This window comes from Pseudoliparis swirei, chromosome 7 (assembly GCF_029220125.1).
Source record: "Pseudoliparis swirei isolate HS2019 ecotype Mariana Trench chromosome 7, NWPU_hadal_v1, whole genome shotgun sequence".
NCBI lineage: Eukaryota > Metazoa > Chordata > Actinopteri > Perciformes > Liparidae > Pseudoliparis > Pseudoliparis swirei.
Window position 1 is genome coordinate 16,923,448 of NC_079394.1, and position 20,442 is coordinate 16,943,889.

The 20,442-nt window shown below is 39.2% G+C and overlaps 2 protein-coding genes and 1 long non-coding RNA gene across 5 annotated transcripts in view; 1 reads left to right on the plus strand and 2 right to left on the minus strand.

Moving 5' to 3' along the window:
- Positions 1-131: 131 nt before the first annotated feature.
- On the plus strand, positions 132-3,604 carry LOC130196474 (uncharacterized). Its single transcript, XR_008832254.1, has 3 exons — positions 132-1,605; positions 1,730-1,801; positions 3,516-3,604. It is a non-coding gene; the product is annotated as an uncharacterized LOC130196474 (long non-coding RNA).
- On the minus strand, positions 1,993-7,459 carry ctsla (cathepsin La). Of its 2 annotated transcripts, none has more exons than XM_056418653.1 (8): positions 7,354-7,459; positions 6,382-6,513; positions 6,194-6,316; positions 5,822-5,974; positions 4,561-4,785; positions 3,776-3,944; positions 3,563-3,680; positions 1,993-2,427 (listed from the first exon to the last, which is right to left on the minus strand). In XM_056418653.1, exons 2-8 carry the CDS (start codon positions 6,502-6,504, stop codon positions 2,328-2,330), a joined length of 1,011 nt encoding a protein of 336 aa, XP_056274628.1. In that variant the 5' UTR covers positions 6,505-6,513; positions 7,354-7,459; the 3' UTR covers positions 1,993-2,327. The 2 variants fall into 2 exon arrangements, with proteins under 2 accessions (XP_056274628.1, XP_056274627.1); XM_056418652.1 differs by having other exon boundaries at positions 4,546-4,785.
- A 6,006-nt stretch (positions 7,460-13,465) lies between these two features.
- dapk1 (death-associated protein kinase 1) overlaps positions 13,466-20,442 on the minus strand; it is a 50,456-nt gene continuing 43,479 nt past the window's right edge. For both annotated transcript variants that reach the window (XM_056419957.1, XM_056419958.1), the window contains exons 22-26: positions 20,245-20,442; positions 19,110-19,248; positions 18,750-18,870; positions 18,319-18,507; positions 13,466-17,215 (exon numbers count right to left, since the gene is read on the minus strand). In XM_056419957.1, the coding sequence (XP_056275932.1) occupies positions 15,917-17,215; positions 18,319-18,507; positions 18,750-18,870; positions 19,110-19,248; positions 20,245-20,442 (1,946 nt within the window). In that variant the 3' untranslated portion in view covers positions 13,466-15,916. The remainder of the gene's footprint in view (positions 17,216-18,318; positions 18,508-18,749; positions 18,871-19,109; positions 19,249-20,244) is intronic.

The window sequence follows — 20,442 nt, forward strand, 5'->3', positions numbered from 1 at the left end:
TATATATTATTTATATATATATATTATGTCAATTATTTATATTATATATATGTATTATTCATATATATATAATGTAATATAGATATTATTTATATATATTTATATTATAAACATATATATTATATCAATTATTTATATTATATATATATATTCATATATATAATAATATATCAATTATTTATATGGATATATTATTTATATATATATATTATATCAATTATTTATATTATAAATATGTATAATATAAAATACATTGGTATTTTTGCGACGGTTCTAGAAAATTACAAATATTTGCTTAATTGTACTTAATTAGCATCGTGGGTTTTTTTATGTGATCTAAAGCTTTTCGTACATTTGAGCTGTATCGGGACATTTAAAAAGTCATTAAACAATACCTTTAAAACCACATGATAAAAGATTTAAAGTTAACTTGTTTCTCAGTTTGTTTAAAATCCTGAAATTGACGTGTTTGATAAAGTTTTTACGCTTTCACTCGTTTTGCCTCTATTTTCTGTGTCAGGTCACAAGCCGTCTTATTCCATCTTTTTTTCTCCAAAATTATCAAATTTAGATTCCCATTAATATATATATATATATATAATATTTAAAAAATTTCAATTCATGTCTTATTTTTACATTATTTAAAAGTTAAATAAAAAACCTCCATTGTTACCATGAGTTTCATCTTCATTGTTTTTGGAGCAGCTTGTCAAAACTTTTTATTATGAAACCTAAAGTCTGTCAGAGCGGAGACAAAGTGTTTCTTTACTTTCTCTTTATTCTCAGGTTGCGCAAGTCTTACAGCTCTGTTTGTTCTGCTTATCAGCCTGGACACACAGGAATATATGTTTGCATCAAAATGTACACACAATTTGTTTAACGTCATCGTTATTATTCAGATTTGTAAAATGTTAGGAAAAATAATTGAATATTCCATCATAAAAATGTTAATTTTGCACACAAATCTCAGCAACTCTTCTGATTGGCTCATGTCTTTTAAGCTCTCTTTCTATTAAGAGATTAAAACATTTTCAGATTTGTTCCCAGCTTTGCATCTCATTTAATGCATTTTCTAGTTAATTTGTCAACCAACTCATTTTGTGCCCCAATAGTTATGTTAATTGTTATCTTTTCCCCTTAAACACGGACATGGGAGAAGTTGAGCAGCATTATTGAAACTGTATCTGTGAGTACATGAACGATTAGACAATTGATTTAAACATAAGATATCAATAATATCATTAAAGGAAGTCAGCTAGTCATTTCGACTTAATGGTGCACGGTGGTGAAGTGGCTAGCACTGTCGCCTCACAGCAAGAAGGCCGTGGGTTAAATTCCCGGTTGGGGCGGTTCTTCTGTGTGGAGGCAGCATGTTCTCCCCGTGGCAGCGTGGGTTCCCTCTGGGTTCCCTCTGGGTTCTCCGGCTTCCTCCCAGTCCAAAGACATGCCGTCAGGTTAATTGATGTCTAAATTGCCCATAGGTATGGTTGTGTGTCTCTGTGTGCCCTGAGATGGACTGGCGGCCTGTCCATTGTGTCCCCTGCCTTCGCTCTATCTCAGCTGGGATCGGCTCCAGCGCCCTGCGACCCGAATGAGGATGAAGCGGTATGGATAATGGGTTCATAGTTACCACCTTGTGGCTTCAGGACTCGTGTACTTTCCATAAAGAACCGACTTGTTTCCTTATAAATAAACTGCATTGTTAAAGAATCAATAATCCAATCATCAGGGAGCTGCTGATGAGACCATGTGACCCGAGGACCACGTGGGATTAACAACAAGCCGGTCCAGAACTCAGTCTGTTAGTATTGTGTCGTGACATTGATCCACAAATCACTAATATTGTCAATACAGGAAATATATTGTTTAAGCTAATATATTAATAGAATATGCATTTATATAGCGACTTTGTACTGAAAAAACTAAACTTAAAAAAGACATTTAGTAAAAACTTCATCAAGAAGTTTAAAAAAAAGTCCCAAACAGCCAAACTAGCGTTTCACAACTTTAATTGATCACAGTAAAAGTACAAATCAAGAATCATTTACAATGACCGAAGCGAGTGTTCCTCCATCACTCGCCAAGTAGCAGACGCATATGTACACATAATTAAAACACTAAAAATCTATTTGATTCAAATAAAAACTGGCAGAAAACCAGCCAAAAAAACAAAAACAAAAACAGAAATGGTGCAATTTCCCCTAAAACCAACAACAGTGTGTTCCTCATAAAAACATTGTGCAATCTCACCGCCGTCGTGGCTTTCATCCAAAATAAAAATATTGCAATTAAAATCAAAGCTGTAATGCCGCGGCGCCGCGCGGCGCTCAGACGAGCGGGTAGCTGGCCGCCGTGGCGATGCCGCAGTGGTTCTTCCTGTCTTTGGACATGTAGATGAAGCCCTGGTCGCCCCACTTCACACCCCAGCTGCAGCACAGGAAACACAGACATATAAATAACAATCGAATATAGAATAAAATTGAAATATTACGCTCGTTTGTAAAAAAAAAAAAAGTGTATTTTACTAATAGTTACAATTATGAACATATCAGCAAATCGCCCATCACCGATTTAAATCTAAATAAATTATATTTAAGCCTCTTATAATATATATATACATATTTTTCGCTTCATTAAAATTAAAACAGTTGTATATCTATATTTTTAATTATAAGGAAATATATACAGGACTGTCTCAGAAAATTAGAATATTGTGATGAAGTTCTTTATTTTCTGTAATGCAATTAAAAAAACAAAAATGTCATGCATTCTGGATTCATTACAAATCAACTGCAATATTGCAAGCCTTTTATTCTGATTTATTGCTGATTATGGCTTCCAGCTTAAGAAAACTCAAATATCCTATCTCTAAATATTAGAATATCATGAAAAAGTATACTAGTAGGGTATTAAACAAATCACTTGAATTGTCTAATTAACTCGAAACACCTGCAAGGGTTTCCTGAGCCTTGACAAACACTCAGCTGTTATAAATCTTTTTTTTTACTTGGTCTGAGGAAATATTAAAATTTTATGAGATAGGATTTTAGAGTTTTCTTAAGCTGTAAGCCATAATCAGCAATATTAAAAGAATAAAAGGCTTGCAATATTTCAGTTGATTTGTAATGAATCCAGAATGCATGACATTTTTGTTTTTTTAATTGCATTACAGAAAATAAAGAACTTTATCACAATATTCTAATTTTCTGAGACAGTCCTGTACATACACGAAATTTTTTCTTCATTAAAAGAAATATATATACATGACATTTTTTAAATTCTATTTTTAAAAGATTATATATCTATATATAATAAGAATTAAAATATATAAATGTTTGTAATTATATTATGAGAAAAATAATTATACATCTAAAAAAGTTATCTTTTAATCTGAATTATTTATGAAGTTATTTTCCATTTATTATTTCTTTCTATTTATTATTAAGTAATATATATACATGTATTTTTGTTGTTGCAAATTGAGATACCCTCTCCTCGTCCTTCCATCTGTTCAGGTAGTAGTAAACCGTAATTCTGCAGACATAGCGGGTTTTCCACACACCTGTTCTTCACGATCCAGAACTTCTTCCCGTCCACATCCTCTCTCTCGAAGCCGTAACCCACCACCAGCACGCCGTGGTCCAGATCCTTGCTGCTGCACGCCTTTTCAAAGTAGATCCCTATAAATAAAGAAGAACCCGGCCCCCAGTTAGTTCCAGAGAAAACACAAAATAAAACTGTAATAATAAAAAAGACTCTGGTGTCTGGAACTGACCCGACTCGTAGAACTGGAAAGACTCGTGTCCGGCGTCGATGGCGACGGAGACGGGCCCCACGGCGGCCACGGCCTTCATCAGGGCGTGCTCCTTACCGGACGGCACGTCCACGAAGCCGGTGTCGTTGGCCGCGTTGAAGGTCGGGTCATAGTGACACGGCAGGGTGTCCTGGAGGAGGAGGGTGAGCGGGACGGACCACAATGTGATCACGGATCAATAAGAGATCAAAGGTGATGCAAACTGCTTTTTATCATTTGAATGCCACACGAGAGAAAAGCTGCAACACTTTAATGTCAATTAAAATTAGTTTGATCATCTTTTTAAAAAGTTAGATTTTTTTTAAACAAACAATTTCACGACAGTACTTTTTTTCTCTTATCTGGATTGTTCCAGAAATAATAAAAAAAGTAACGTATATATATATATCTTTTCCTGTGTGTGTATATATATATATTATTTTTTTAAATAATATAACATATATAGATACACACACTTTCTTTTAATGCAAGAAAAGAAATCTAGAATTGTTTCTAAAAAAAAGTGTGTATACATATAATTTCTCTTTTTATTATAATTGTTCTTATTAAGTGATCATTAAGTCCTAAAAGAGGCTTGAATATAAGCGATTTAGTTTTTTGAAATGCTGTCTTACAAAAAAAAGAAATCTATATTTTTTAGGAATGTTAAGACTTTTTAAAACGCAGATGTTTTTCACACCTATTAAAAAGGAAGCGAAGTCCTTCATGTAACCTTAAAGTCAGACCACTACCTTAGAGTTCCTCACCGAGCCCACGTAGGGGTACGACTCCTCCGAGTCCAGGCCCTGGTTGTCCTTCACGTACTGGAAGCCCTGGTCCATCAGGCCGCCGTCGCAGCCCTCGTTGCCCTCGGGCCGTGAGCAGTCCACCAGGTTCTGCTCGCTCAGCGACACCAGGGTGCCGGTCTTCCTGAAGTGCTGACCCTCCAGGGACCCGGTGGTGCTGAAGGCCCAGCAGGAGCCACACTGGCCCTGCGAGAGAGAGACAGTCAGTATCAATGGTTACGATGAAAGAGTTCCCCTTTTGACAAATAACAGTTTTATAGTTTTTCGTAATGTTGTCTCTTTCCTGACGTCGGCCATTTTGTTGCCGATATTCTCTTGAATATCGGACTCGTGACTCGGAACGTTGAATCCATTCAGAAAATGTCAGATTCCTTAGATTTGCTGGTTGGTTAGTTTTATCTCTGGATTCCTAAACTTTGATAAACAATTAAAAACTGTGTATATAGTTTATACATCACATATTAATGTGATGTATAAATAAATACAGAGACGACTGAGAATAAAACATTAACGGGGAAAGAAACATTAACATGAGAGAACATGCAGAACACTGCCAGTCAGAAAATAAAAGTTGGATTTCCTTTTAACTCTTCCTCTTTAAAAATCTTAATATTTCTCAGCTCCACTCCAGCTATGAAAGGCACTCTGCTCCTATAAATAAATACTAAAGTGGAAGTTGCACTTTGCTCTAATGCATAAGCCGGTTTCAGTTTACAGGCTGTTGATGAGCTTCTGAACCGACTGTAGAGTCAGAGAGGGGGGGGAAGGGGGCGGAGCCAGAGAACAAAAACAAACTGCGAGCAGCCATCTGATCTTTCTGTGCGAGCTAAACATTTACTTTGGGGGAATATGAATGTTTACTGAACAGCTGTTGTTGCGTTTCCTGTAGACGTGGCCTTCACAATAAGAGCCCGTTATGTCAGACTGGTGATGAGATATTTGCTGTGATTTTATCTTGTTTGCTCCGTTTTACCCTTTTATTTCTCCTTTCCCTCTGTATAGTATCCTTAAAAGTTCTGTCTGGTTAATTTGTAAAATCAAAATAAATATATAAAAATTAAAGCCTGCGTTTACGTAAATAACAACTGACCTGGTTTGTGTTTTACTTTTCATTAAAGTCCATTTTTGGGACGATTAAAGACTCAAACTGTCACATATCAGTTCATAATGGGTTGTTTTCCTAGTTTATAAAATACCAATTGGACATGGAAGAGTCCTTTACCTGGTCCTTGACGGGGGTGACGTAGCCCTTATCCCTCCAGTCTACGGCGCGCGGGGCCTCCAGGAAGTTTGGCTCCATGAACAGGGACCCCGTGAACTTCCTCTCCGCTTTGTGCTTGTAGCCGTTCATCAGCTGCCTGAACTCCTCGTTGGTCTGCGGGAGGAGGAAGAGGAGATTTTGACTCGAGAAGAAGAGTTTATAAAGTTTAAGTGCGAGTACCAGATTCCTTTTCATGAATATATTTAATATGCATAATGTTTATAATGGAAAATGGATCAAAATTAATTAGTTTTTTGTCTTCCAGACCCTCAAAAAGACCCTGACACGAGTGTCCAGGTGAGACACAGTTGTGTGTGTGTGTGTGTGTCTCACCATGTCTCCAAAATGGTTCATGCCCAGGCTGTAGGAGTGAGAGCCCATCGAGTGCTCCAGGTTGTGCATTTCGATCCTCTTCAGGTTCTTCTCCCACACCATCCTCCTCCAGCCCTCCTCCTTCTGCAAAACAACAAGATATTTAAATTGTTGTGGGATTAATTTGCAGACCAAAAACAATCCATTACCTCGTGGTACTTCCTGCTGTGCCAGTTCTTCCACAGATCCCAGTGGTCGTCCAGCTGGGGGTCCAGACTGGGGGCAGAGAGGGCCGTGCCGAGGCACACGGTCAACACCAGGAGGGGCAGCATTGTTGCTTCCTACAGGAGAGAAAAAACAATTAAGACTCAACTTCCCAGGATGCATTGCAGGCCCCGAGGCTTCCATGAAACCCCATAATAATCTTCGGGGAACGCGTTACGTCACTCCACTCCTTTATTCTGGAGGTCTTTAGTACAGTTTGTTCTTTTTGCTCCTGGGACTCGTCAAGAAGCGCGTGCCCCGCTGCAATGCGCGCTCCCGACACATTAGCTTCCCGACCACTCGGCCATAAAAAAATGTAAAGACAGCGACACTAGATGGGTCAAATAGTCAGGAATAAACCAAACTAATGGTGATTATTACACATTATGACATGACAGTAGGTGTGTGTGTGTGTGTGTGTGTGTGTGTGGTGGGGGGTAACGTGGTTCCGGGTCCGTTAGGTCGAGGACAACTTCATTAATCCTGAAACCCACCCAGATAAAAGGGAAATACAAAGAAAAGCTAAAGACAAATAAAGCTTTTTAACTGGCAGAGTGTCAGAAAACGGAGATTTATTTCCCCGAATATTAATCAGTAAACGTTGTGAAATAGATGATCTTTGGCTGATGTAACGTCGGGCTACAGGAGACAAAGACCGAGCCGAGTGAAACAAGATGGCACATTACGTAAGGTAGCAACACAAATACAGATAGATTTAAAACGATAACATACATTAAGACGATATATTAGCTTAAATATATATTTTTCCCAACGGACACCGGCGGTGGATCCTCCTGTGGGACGAATATCCAGACGTGTTTTTCCACACTCTGGATTTAAGCGTTGAATATATAAATAAATACATATATATAATTTGTTTAGGCCAAAGCGAGTAAAAACAAAATGTACAAACTTACTGTATTCTATTCACGGTCCAACTCCCGAGTGGAAACTGAGCTTGTCCGATTCGAGGCAGGCTAAAGTTTTATAAAGGCCCGACTGGCCGCCGAGACACGTCCCACCGAGCTCTCTGATTGGCTCAGCTCCTTGTTTATCTCTCCGCCCCGCCCCCTTGAGTTTGTGACGTCATCGCCGCACGTGATTCCTCCCATGTGGAGTGGTGTCAGGAAGAGGGTGGGGGGGGGGGGGGGGGGAGGTTGTGTCTCAGTTAAAAACAACTTAAAATAAAACATTTAAAATAATTAAGGACCATTTTAATGGACTTACAGAGCTTTTACTAAACAAATAAATCAGATTATTTAATGTAAGGCAAACAAATATATATGTATATATATATAATATATATACATATATATATATAATATTTTATTTTAGAGGAATCAAGAGTTTCAGGTTGTTGGCAGCTGTGTTGCTTGAGGACTGCTTCTGCAAGTATGACAAGGAAATGGCTGTAACAGCAGAAATTAAAGAACATAACGTAGACGTCCCAAATAAAAGCAACCAAAGTTTCCATAAGTCTAAATGAGTGGGTTTCCACCACTTGATATTAATGATATTTACATGCACGGTGCTGTATATGACCAGATGTACGTGGTTTCCTTATAATATAATTTAAAAAGTGGCATTAAAGCAGGGGGTCTCAATACGTCGATCGCGATCTACCAGTCAATCGCAGCGTAGTATTGGTAGATCGCATGACATTAAAAAAAAAATGTCCGCCCCCCTGAAATTTTCTCTATAACACGTCTTTGTTCTTTTATTAAACTAAACAGCCGTCTGTTGTTGATCGTCTCTACACAGCAGCATGTCATTTCTGTCTCTACGTGTCGCGTTAACACTTCTCGGCTCTCCGTCTCGCGCGTCGCAGAGTGCGCGCATCGGGACGGAGCAAAAAAAGTCACTTACTTTCGTAAAAGTTGAAATACAAAAGTATAAAAATACTCTGTTGCAAGTAAAATACATCATACAATTAAAAGTACTCGTGGCTGCTTTCACTGTTGTATTATTATAGAATAATATATGTATCTGTTTTATTAGATTCATGTGAGATCATTTTAATGTTGTACATTCTAGATACTTTGTGTGTACGACTGCATTATCATTTTCAAAATTCTATGTTTTCCTCTAAAAATGTGTTTAAGTATGAGGATAAAATGGCAAAAATATAAAATAGCCAAGTCCAGTATACAGCGACGTCAAAGTATTTGAGTAAATGTACTTAACTGCAGATTTTATATAGCAAAAGAAGAAAAAAAATTACAAATAAAGTAGGATATATTTTTATTTATTCACCAATTGTGATTTAAAGTAGTTTAAATTCAAACCAAAGTTACCTGTAAAAAATTAATAGTGAGTAATAATAATCAATAAATGAGAGAACTAATATTATAACAGTGAAAAGGAGCCCAGTATGTCATTGAATTGTTAATGGATCAGATAAATAACGTGTTATTGTGCTATATTAATAAACTGATGTAAACTTACGTTAGCTGTAAACAAAATAAGACTGAAATCAACCAATTAATATAAAGTTTGAAAGTATAAAGTGTCCTGAGAGACTAGACTTATAAATTACTTAAATCACACTAATAGAGTAAGGTCACAAGTCTAATACAGTAAGGTCACATGACTCGTCCACGCCGGTACCTCGTGTCACGTTTCCTCTGCGTCACGCTTTACGTTAGCTAAAATAAAAGTACCCGTGCATCGGCAGAAAGCTCCTCCAGCGGGCTCGTGTTGCCCAATCGGTCCGTCTGAGCGCATTCTGTCTGGCCCGTGTGATGCGTTAATTTCCTGTTGCTCACGTACTGGGAGTAACACGTCAAAAGCGCAAAGTCATTAAAAAAAACAGCTCGGAATAATTCGAGCAGTTTCACTGACGGTCGACTTTAAATGAGTCGTTTGAGGGCTCGAAGCACGTTGTGTGACTTTTACGTCGATTTATACAAATTAAAACTAAATATTTTGTTGTTGGATCATAGTCTTTGTACGTGAATCTAAACGTTAAAGTCACAACAGCTGTCATTATTACGAGATGGACTCGAGTAGAATGCTTTACAGTCGTGCGGTACTTGAATAAGTTACTAAGTACCGATGCTTTTCAAGTTTTTTAATAATAATAATGTTTAATATATAGCGCTTTTCAAAGTACTCAGACATTTTACATCACGTAATTAAAACATCCTAGAAGCTAAAATACTTTGACTCGAGTCAAAGCCGCTAAATGTGAAACCAGATGTAGCTAGTTAGCATAGCATAGCATAATGGCTAGCCTGGCTTTGCCCAAAGCTACAACATATGCCCAAAATGCACAAATAAAATTTGAGACGCTCTGTCAGTGTAACGCGTGTCGTAAGCTTTAGCGGCGCCGCGGCCGGCAGGTATTTCGCTAAGGAGCTAGGCTAACTGTTCCCACCCATTTCCAGTCTTTGTGCTAAGCTAACAGGGCTGCTGGCGGTATAGCGTCTGTAGAGTTGTCACAAGTTATTTTCATTTTGTACATGTACATGAAGGAAGTCTTATGTTTTAAATTAATACACACAGAAATATATGATTATTAATAGGGAACATTATGAAGAATATTAAGATTTGTAGTATTGTAAAGCCAAAGAGGAGGACTGTTTTTTATTATAACTATGTAATGACAAGTGGAACAATTAACTGTATGATGCACAGGAATGAATTAGAGATGTTGTTTTAGAGATGAGAGATAAAATGGATGCCGGTTGAAATCCGAGACATTACCTTTATTCTGAAGGCAGCATAATACGTTTTATTCTGAAGGACCCCGCCATCTTGAGAATTGGCCTTTAGCCAACCAAAGTATTGCATTGTTTAAAACTGACGAATTCCTAACTTTTGAGGTGTTAGAGAAGTGACTCCGAAATAAAGAGGAGGTGTTATGGGGTGAATCGTTCTTTTCGGTTTGATTGCCAGAGAGGAAGTACAACACACGAGCGGTATTTAGAAGCTCATTCCGGCTAACGATAACATTTTGTGAAATCTTGCTGTAGACATGAAAAAGAGATAAAATGTTGTATTTAAACTAACAGAGAATTACAATGCATACAGTAAATAACCTTAAATGACACAAAATTAATGAGACAATAGTTTGATTAAAATGTAAAAGAATTTTCTGATGTGCGTTTTTGAGCATCTTTCCTTTAAAAAAATATTAATTATTTCAAACTCAGCGTAAATGAACATATGAATATAAAAAATGTTTTCATGATTTTTTCACAATTTTTAAGATTTCATTTTTTCAAGGCAAATAACCATTTTAAACTCGTTTAACTTTTCCAGGTTTGTTAACTTTAACACATCGAATCCTGAAGTTCCTTGAGAAGTTCCGGGAGACGAATCTTTTCGCTTCACGTTTTTAAAGCTGACATCTCTCAGATAACACGTTTGTTTTTGTCTTGTGTTTAAATGTTGTTTTTCAGCCGGTGGTGAACTTTGTAAATCGCCCTGTGGAAAAGCGTCTGGTATTATTTAAACATTCTTTAGATTAGCGGTTATCAGACCGATGAACACGTCTGATAACCTCCATTGAGCCGATCACAGTATTGATCTGAGGACAAAGGGACGACGACCATCATCAGCTCATCAGTAAAAAACCTAAAAGGAGAAGCGACGACTTGGCACTTCTTTGAGATTATTTACTCACCGGTGTTTGGAAGTCACTTTTCAGAACAAAAAAGGCCAATAAGAACCGAAAGGCACAAAGAAAAACATCGTCAGAGGTTTTAATGTCGTCAGCGTCGTACAATAATGGCCGTAGTCATTTTTTCAGTTTTTTTAGAAAACACTAAAAGCTTGACCACATATTGATCTGTATATGATATTATATGTATTAATCTACAGGGGTAGAATCACATGTGTTCAACTGTGGATGGAGGCGGTTTTACCAGAGCTGGCCAGTATCACAAGATGATTTAGGCAAATATGACTTAGGTCAGTATTTTAGGAAGGTGACGATGTGTTAATGTGTGCTCTATGTTCTTATTGTTTTTATTTATTTGTTTTTATTGTATAGCTTTTAGGATGATTTAAAAAATAATGTTTTCGTGCAGACATTTTGAGTTCTACGAAAAGCGCAATATAAATTAAAAACATTATTATTATTATATGGCAAACTTTGTATAAAACAATCTTTAGATTGAGTTTGTCATCAAAATATCACGAATAATAAAACTATTATTCGTGATATTTAAAACTCAAAACGACCCGGCTGGGAAGGTTAGACTCATTAGTTCACGTCAGCTTACGTTAATTCAGTTTAAAGCATTACACTAATATTATCTTTCGTTAGCATAAGTAATAACTGATAGCATCACCTCGCCAGCTATATCATTGAAATGCTGCATAATTTTTTTTAATGCATCAGAAAAATAATGTTATTGTATTATATTAATAAACTAACGTTAGCCGTAATCTTCCTGATCTCGATTAGAATGAAACTCAACCTGTTTTCTGTAGTCTAAGAGTTTCCCCTCATGACATGAAAGATGTGCAACAGGTACACATGTAATTATGTTGTGTACTATACGTGTACTTGTAGTTTGATTATTTACTTGCTTCCTGCACCAACGTGGTTTTAAATCTGTGTTTTCTGAAAGAAATTGTGATTAAACTGCGAGTTGTCGAAGTAAAGACAAATTTAAACTAACAGTTTTGTTTTCTAAGTTGAGTTTATTGTCTTTTTTGACATTTACATTAAAAAAAGTCCTTTAATGGCTAAAAACTACATTACAAAGTGTTAAATGTGAAATAATGTATATTTAAATGATGCATAAAAGAGAAAATCGGCAGGATATATTTAGATATGTGTGATTTTTAACGTCACGCCTTCTGCTCCGTTAGTCTCTTCAAATATTGTTTAAATGGCAAGTTGAGACAAAGCAGTCATGTGAGTGAGTGGGTGGAGGTGGAGGAAGAGGAGGAGGAGGAGGAGCCTTACCCAGAGTTTGAATAACAACCTGGAATCTGGTGGAGGACAAACGGAGCAGAAGACATTTTAATAATAGCAGTGGTCACAGGAGGGGAAATAAATAGAAATTCAGTATTTAAATATATTTCATGATCTTGGTTGAGTTTGTAATGCAAGAAAAGTGAATTACTTTCAGTTCATGATGAATAGTTTAGCAAATAAAAGTGATTTGTTTGTCTCGTTTTCCTTTCTTTCATTTTACACTCATTTCAGAGTAAACGCTTAATTTCTACCCGAAAATAAAATTGCAATTTGCTTCTTGTAAAACATTTTAATAAAACACTACAAAACAATTAGAATAAAAATAAAGGGGTTTAAATCATTTGAGGGGCCAGAGAATTTTTTCTTTCTTAAAAGTGTGAAATATAAATTTGAAAAAAGTATCAGGAGGCAAACAAGAGAAAATCTTGTTAAAAGATAATTACACTAATTTTTAAAGTATTCTAAAAAAATAACAAATTGCGCAGGGAGCCTCATCGGCTCTTTGACAGCAAAATAAAATAAATAAAAATCAATACCTGATATTGTAAACGTCTCCGATGTCAGAACGTCGTTCTATTCAATAAGATATATTTATTTAAATCATGAATAAATCAAGATTATCAGATGTAGAACACGTCTCCTAAATATTTTATTAGTAAAGCAACAAATAAATAAATGGCCATCTTTCATAAAGAGAATAAATAAAAAAATTAAAAAAGGGGTTTCAATCATTTGGAGTATTTATTTTCCTTCTGTATGTTATGTGTAAAATACAAATAAAAAAAGTAAAAGAAATCTTGTCAGAAGATAATTACACTGATTTGTAAAGTATGCTAAAAAAAATAATATAATTGATAAAAAATGGTCTCAGTAAAATAAAAATGAATCAGTCCATCTTTCATAAAGAGAATAAAAATGTGTATGAAGTGATTCATCTATTGATTTATTTATCTATTTGTTATGAACGCTTGTATATCATCTTTTAATTTTCTCCCCCTGGTTTTAATAGCCACCAACCTTCACTTTATTAATAATAATAACAATAAAGTAACTTAACGTTAACTCCTTTGTCTTTAAGCACGAGAGAGACGACGACGTCAGGTAAAGAATTTATTATAAAATGTATTATACACTATAAAGTGTCAGAAGTACTAAGAACATGGCATTCAAAGACATGCGAAAAAGAACGCAACATAAATAGCCAAAAAAACAAACGACAACAACGACAAAAAAAACAAACGTGTGCAATGTGGCGATCAGACTCGGAAAACATTTTTAGATAACAGAGTTTGTGTTTCTGTGAGGAATCTTTTTGAATCCACTCGGTTTTTTTGGTCAAGACACCAAACGGACACAAAGGTGATAATAATAATATATCGATTCCCAGCTTTTACAAAACAACATTATTCACTTCCCTTTCTGAACGTGGCTTCTCGAGCTCGTATATACTGTACAAGGCAATCATTATAATATTAATAAAGATAACGTGAGGAGCGACCGGGTGCGCTTCAGGCACGCAGCGTTGGCAAACTTCCATAAAAGTAAACAAAAAAATTTAATTATTTGTACACATGTCGAGCGTTTTTTTCTCTATGTCTTTGATTTGTGTGTGTATTCTTAAGAGAGACGTTAAGTACATCCATTTCCATTGGGGGTCATTTTGATCCATTGGGGGTCATTTTGATCCATTTGTGATCCATTGGGGGTCATTTTGATCCATTGGGGGTCATTGAGGTCATTGGGGGTTCAACATATTTGGGCCGACTGAGTGGACACACACGAAGGCTGAGACAAAGAGAGAAGTATTGGAAATAGTATTTAAAGTGTTATATCTCCGCCCTCCGTCCTCTTTTATTTGATAAACCGTTTGACGCTGTGTCCGGACAAAAAGGCCCAAAAAAACGATCGAAATACTTCTTCCGATTTGCGACATTATAAAACGACAGCTTTCACAAAAAGGGGTCGCCAGTCAACTCAACGCCATCTTTTTCTTTAGCTTTCGCCGACTCGAATCGAGCCGCGGTTTCACGATATTAAAGACGAAAAGGAAGCCGTGACGCCACGCGGTGGATCCACCTGGTGAGGAAGCGTCAGGTGTTTACTGGAGGAGACGTAATACATGACCTGTCAGCCGAGTAGAAAATGCTAAAAAATCTACTTGTGTTGTTTTTATCGTTTTGGTGCCACTTTCTATTCAAAGTGACGGACGCTCGGCAGAGTCAGGGCCGATGTGGGGGAGTAAGCAAGGAAATGGATTTCTAAGTGAAGACGTTTATAGTTACACATTATTTATTTTTTTAAAAGGTCCCATAGTTATCGTAAAGCAGCTGATATGTTCGTGTAAACTCTTTCCTGGATGGGATAATCTCTTAATCTGGTGATGGTTAAATTAAATACTAAATAAATAGTCAGTATGCAGACTAAAAAACACTTAATGTTTGAGGTTTAATATCCATAAAGACCTTTTTGTTGAGCCGGGAGTTTGAAATATTTTTTATTTATTAGAATAGTATTAATAATACAGCTGAAACGATTAGCCGAGTAATAATTGAGTCGATCCAACTGGAGCAAACATTTTTATAATCGAGAATTTATTTTGACATTTTTAGTTTTTCTTATTAGTGCAGCTAATTCCAAAAAAACTTACCTGCTCGAGATGCTTTTAGTCTTTTGGGTTCATTGCAGATCATATTTGATTATTACTATTAATTAAGTTTAACTTGTTAACGCCACACGTAGTTCTTTCCAGGAGGCTTCTCGGGAAAGTACGGGACTCGGAAACCCAAAAAACTAATTTACCAACGGAGAGATTTCGACGTAATACCTCCAGAAGCTCGTCTGTATGAACCCACAAACAGAGCGACTCGTCGGCCGCACGCCGGCGAGACGTTTCATACAAACACTGAAACAGAAAACAGCAAAATAATCCCCATCTCCGATTTCACCAAATCTAATGGCAATGCAAGCCGGGCTTCCTTCCCCCTTCTTCATTTAACCCCTCTTTCCATTTTAGGACTATAGACTTGATTGAAATTACGTGTCAACAAGGCACAGTTCTTCAAATGTTTAGGAAGTAACTACCGTTTTCTTTTAATAATAAAGACTTGTGCTCTTTAGGGAGGTAGAAGGCCACAAAATGCTGTTAATTCATTAAACACGAAGCGTGAAGGGGGGGGGGGGGCAGAAAGTCCTCCGTTTTTCATTTGGATAAAAAGCGGTCCAAACATGAGGCTGCCATGGTAACCGTTCCTCCAGTTAGATGAGCGAGACCTCTGTGTGCCGAGAGGGAAAATACGAAGTAGCAGCGCGACGAGATTAAGAACGGAGTAAAAAGCACGAGATTCCTCTTTGGAGATCTGTTCACGACATTCGTGCAGCGGAGGGAAACGGTTCTGCTGTCGTACAGGTACGAGTCGAGGAGCGAGCAGCTGGACGATGGCGCTTCGCGTCCATTCCCACGTACGTCCCGCTCCGGGGGGAAGAAAATGTCACGTGACACAAAGCTTGGCGAGGGGCGGGAAGCCGACGCCCCCTTTTCCCCGTGTGGTTCAGCGGGATACGACGGAGCTGATGGAGTTGTACGACGTGCCACCGTTGCACGTGGGCGGGTAGCCGTTGGCGGCGGCGACGACCACCGCCTCCATGTTGACCCGGAAGATGGGCGACGTCTTGAGCAGGAAGTCGGCGGCGTCCCGGCGGCCCAGCTCCCTCAGCTTGGCCATCAGCGCGCCGACGGTGCTGTCGGCGCGCAAGCTCCACGCCGCCAGCAGCGCCGCGGTCGGGCTGGGCTGCGGCGCCGAGTCCAGCTCGGCGAGGGGGGGGGCGTCGCCGCCGCCATTCGGAGTCCCGTTGCTGTGCTTGGCCACCAGGTCCGTGAGGCCGAGGTTCATGGCCAGCAGGCACCAGTCTTTCCCCAGAGCGTCGGGGGGGTCCAACATGCGGCACAGCTTCCGGCGAGCCAACAGGGGGACATCCGCGATGTGGATGTCCTTACCCAGAGTGCCTTGCTGGTAAACCTCGGCGCAGCCGAACGACAGGATGCTGCTGAAGCTCTCCCGGTAGCCGCCCATGGTGTTGGTGAGCGACGACTCGCGCTGCACCTGCGCGCGGTAGAAGTCCTTGGGCTGGTAGACCATGACGGGGGCGTGGTGCTCGCGCAGCTGCTGGGGACTCAGGTAGTATTTGGCGGTGATCAGGCCGGGCAGCGTGGACGCCAGCAGGTTCTCCGTGATGCTGCAGGCGGTGTCCAACAGGGCGTAGCACTTGGCCCGCTCCGATTCGTGCCCGCGCACCTGGATCTCCACCCCTTGGCCGTGGTTGACCAGCAGGATCATGGCCTCCGCCGCGCCCTGGCTCACCTTGGCTCCGTTGGTCCACAGGTGGATGTCTCCGTCGAAGTCCTCGCCGCCGCCGTCCTCCTCGGACTTCTTCTGGTGGCTCCAGCGGCACAGGTTCACCTGGAGCTTGTGGAACAGGCCGCAGGGGAACGGCGTCAGGTGCTCGGCGGGGACCAATCGCACGCCACCGTACAGCAGTGAGTCCTCCTCCTCCTCCTCCGACCAGGAGCGGCGGAGGCCGTTGGTCTTGATGAGGGCGGGGATGTCCACCATGGCGGGGCAGGTGGCGTCGCGGGTGCACACGTCCATGGCGTCCAGGATCTGCAGCAGCTCGTCCACGTCGCTGTCGGGGGCCAGAGCCTGCACCTCCTCCAGCCTGTAGCGCCCCCTGTAGTGGTGGATGGCCTTGGGCGTCTCCACGGAGAGCAGCTTGCCGAGCACGTTGCTGCAGAGCCAGCGCGGCTCCAGCAGGACGACGTCCTGCACCGTCTCGCTCTGCATGATGTTGATCTGCGGCGAGGAGGAGGAGGTGGAGGAACCAGTGTGGATAAAAAAAGAAAAACATGAAAATAAAGTTTAATATGGTGGAACATATTCGTGACAAAGACCCAGTGAACCTAAAAACAACAAGAGGAAATATATAAAGAAACACGGTTTAGTCATTCCAGGTTATTTCTTCCAGTTTTTATATATTCATGAACCAACGGCGCCCTCTGGTGGCCATTGGATGAACAGAAAAATCAACCCCGCTGCAGAAGAGCTTTAGTTTGATTTATTGTTGATTTATTACATAGAAAACATAGAATTATGAATATCAATAAAACAATATGCAAAAGACTTCAAGGATTCAAATGAAACGGATTAGTTCTCTTATGAAAACATACAAATTCTCCATAAGTAATATTTTTTTAGTAGTTATTTTCCAAGAAAACACAGTCAGTGCGTTTACATGATGGTATAATTCGAATCTTGCTTTAGTCGGACTATGCTATCTTTTGGGGGATCTGCTGTTATCCCAATATACATGGCAGTGAGTAATTCGAATCATTGTCCGAAAGCATGTCATATCCGATACGATAGGCGGCGCTGTTTTCATTACAACTCGTGGTGATACAGCCATTTCCTCTTGACCTCTTCACCACCACCAACAACAACATTTCGAGAAAGATGGCGAACAGAGAGCGAGGCGAAGCTACATCCCTCTACTATTCTTCCATGGTGTTAATAGGAGTACAGCTAATGCAAATGGCGCTATTGGCTGAGTTGATAACGGAGAGAAGACGCCGTCGCCGAAGGTACACGGAGAATTTAATTTATCGTCTCTTTCGACTTCCGGGTCACGACATGGGAGGGAGGGAGGGAGGGAGGAGGGAGGAGGGATCTCGAGCATGCGCAAAGACGCAAAGTCCAGTTCCTAATCCAATTCACCGTTACATGCCGCGAGAGTCGAATTATCAACTGGATCGGACCGAGCTATCCAGGGGTGTTAATCGGACCGAAGTCGGACCGCACATAGTCCGACTAAGGTGTTTACATGAAACGGATAATTCGATTTCAGTCCGACTAAGCCAATAATTCGATTGCATGTAAACGCACTGATTGAACACACACACCTCCCCCATGCTGTGCAGCTGCAGCGCCAGCGTGCGCAGGTGGTCCTGGCTGACCAGCGGGTTGAGCTGCTCCTGCACGTCGCTCACAAACTGTTGCCATGACATCAGCTGGTTGGGTCCGCTCAGCTTCCTCCAGGTGGGCAGCGTCGCCAGCAGACGCTCCGACAGCAGCGTCATGGGACTACACCTCTGGGGAGGGGGAGAGGGTTAATACAATTGTCTATGTTTATTTTCTATAGTCTAATATGAGAAGGCAGAAGGCATTGTGGGAAAGTGACTTTCAGACTCACTTTGAATTTATAAAAAATAAACTTGATTATAAAGGAAACTGCACACATCTGGAAAGGTGAAGATGTATCGAAAACAGGTGAGGAGGTAGGGGTGTGTGTGTGTGAGTGTGTGTGGGTGTGTGTGTGTGTGTGCACGCTCACAGAGATGATGTTGGCACGGAGCTCCTGCAGGTGACTCCTCAGCAGCTTGATGTCTTTGGAGTTCGAGGCTCCGGCGTCCATCACAAACAACGAGTCACTGATCTGCAGGTCGGCTCCAAACCTGAACAACAAACATTTAATAAAACTTAAATCTCTCGACAAGAGTTATAAAATAAATACGAAGGAGCACCGAGAGATCTCATGGGAACATAATAAAAAACATTTTTTTTAAAAAGGTAAATCAAATGGTAAAAACACTTTACCTGCCGTGAGTCAGTTTATTAAAAAGGAGCATTTCTCTCTGCGTTGTCAGATCTGATTATTAAAATAAAGAATACGCAAACGGTTTGGAGTCCCAACCTGTTCCGGACTTCCTTGAGCAGCACGTTCTCCTTGTCGTAGGTGAACTCTCCGGAGAACGTCCGGGGGACGTCGGCGAGGTCGGCGTGCGTCGCCACCAGGACGACCACCAGGGGGCGCTGCACCCGGCCGCCGAAGGCTGCAGGAGGACACGGTCCCTTTTTATTTACTTTTCTACTCATCGAAAAGTAAAAATTATAACATCTGACCGCTTTATATACTTTTTACACTTGAACCTAAAAAATTAAAAAAATTAAATAATTATTTTTCTTTATTTTGCTACTTTTTTATCTGATCACTTTAGATACTTTTTACACAGTACATTTTTAATTATTAATATTTTTCTTATTTATTTAGCTACTATTTTTTCTGGAGTGCTTTGAATACTTTTAAGACTCTAAACATTTTTGTAAAATTTTAATAATTAATATATTTGTATTATTTTGCTACTTTTTTATCTGACCGCTTTAGATACTTTTTACACCAACATGATTTTTGTTAAAATTATTAATATTTTAATTTATTTTGTTACTTTATTATCTGAACGCTTTAGATGCTTTTTACACTAACAATTATTACAAATTTGAATTATTATTATTTTTCCTTTTTATTTAGCTATTTTATTATTTTGACTGCTTTAGATACTTTAACATATTTATTAGAATTACATTTTTTTTAAATGTATTCATATATATATATTTTTTTGCTACTTTTTTTTATCTGGACAGCTTTGGATACTTTTTACATTTTTTTGTAAAATTTGAAATATTAATATATTTTTTCTTATTTTGCTACTTTTTTATCTGACCGCTTTAGATACTTTAAAAAAAATCTTAGATACTTTTTACACTTTAACAGCTTTTTAAAATTTGAATTCTAAATATTTTTAATTTTTATTTTACTACATTTTTATCTGACTGCTTTAGATACTTTTTACACTTTAAAATGTGATTATTATAAGTTTGTTTTTGAATTTTTTATAACATTTTTCTTATTAAAATTGTTCTTATTATTTTGCTACTTTTTTATCTGACCGCTTTAGATACTTAATTAATTTTTTTAATTGAACATTAATTAACATTTTTCAATTTTTAAATGTCCATTCACAGTATTTTAGCCTATAATAACTCCTCACCGATGTTCTCCTGCGGCAGGTTGAGGGCCTTCAGCAGGTTCAGCCAGTAGGTGATGTGCCCCAGCTGGGTCTCGTACGGCTCCTCCAGGCTGAACAGCACCAGGTGGATCGCCGTGGCGTCGTTGGCCGCAAAGTAGTCGTAGGCGCAGTAGTACACCGGGTTCCCCGAGAACTCCCACACGCTGAACTCGCCCACGC

Coding starts and splice junctions, on each gene's coding strand:
- ctsla (XM_056418652.1), bottom strand. CDS start 6,504: ATGCTGCCCCTCCTGGTGTTGACCGTGTGCCTCGGCACGGCCCTCTCT. Junction 5,975..6,193: donor TGAACCATTTTGGAGACATG/GTGAGACACACA, acceptor CTCCTCCCGCAG/ACCAACGAGGAGTTCAGGCA. Junction 4,786..5,821: donor TCACCCCCGTCAAGGACCAG/GTAAAGGACTCT, acceptor TCTCTCTCGCAG/GGCCAGTGTGGCTCCTGCTG.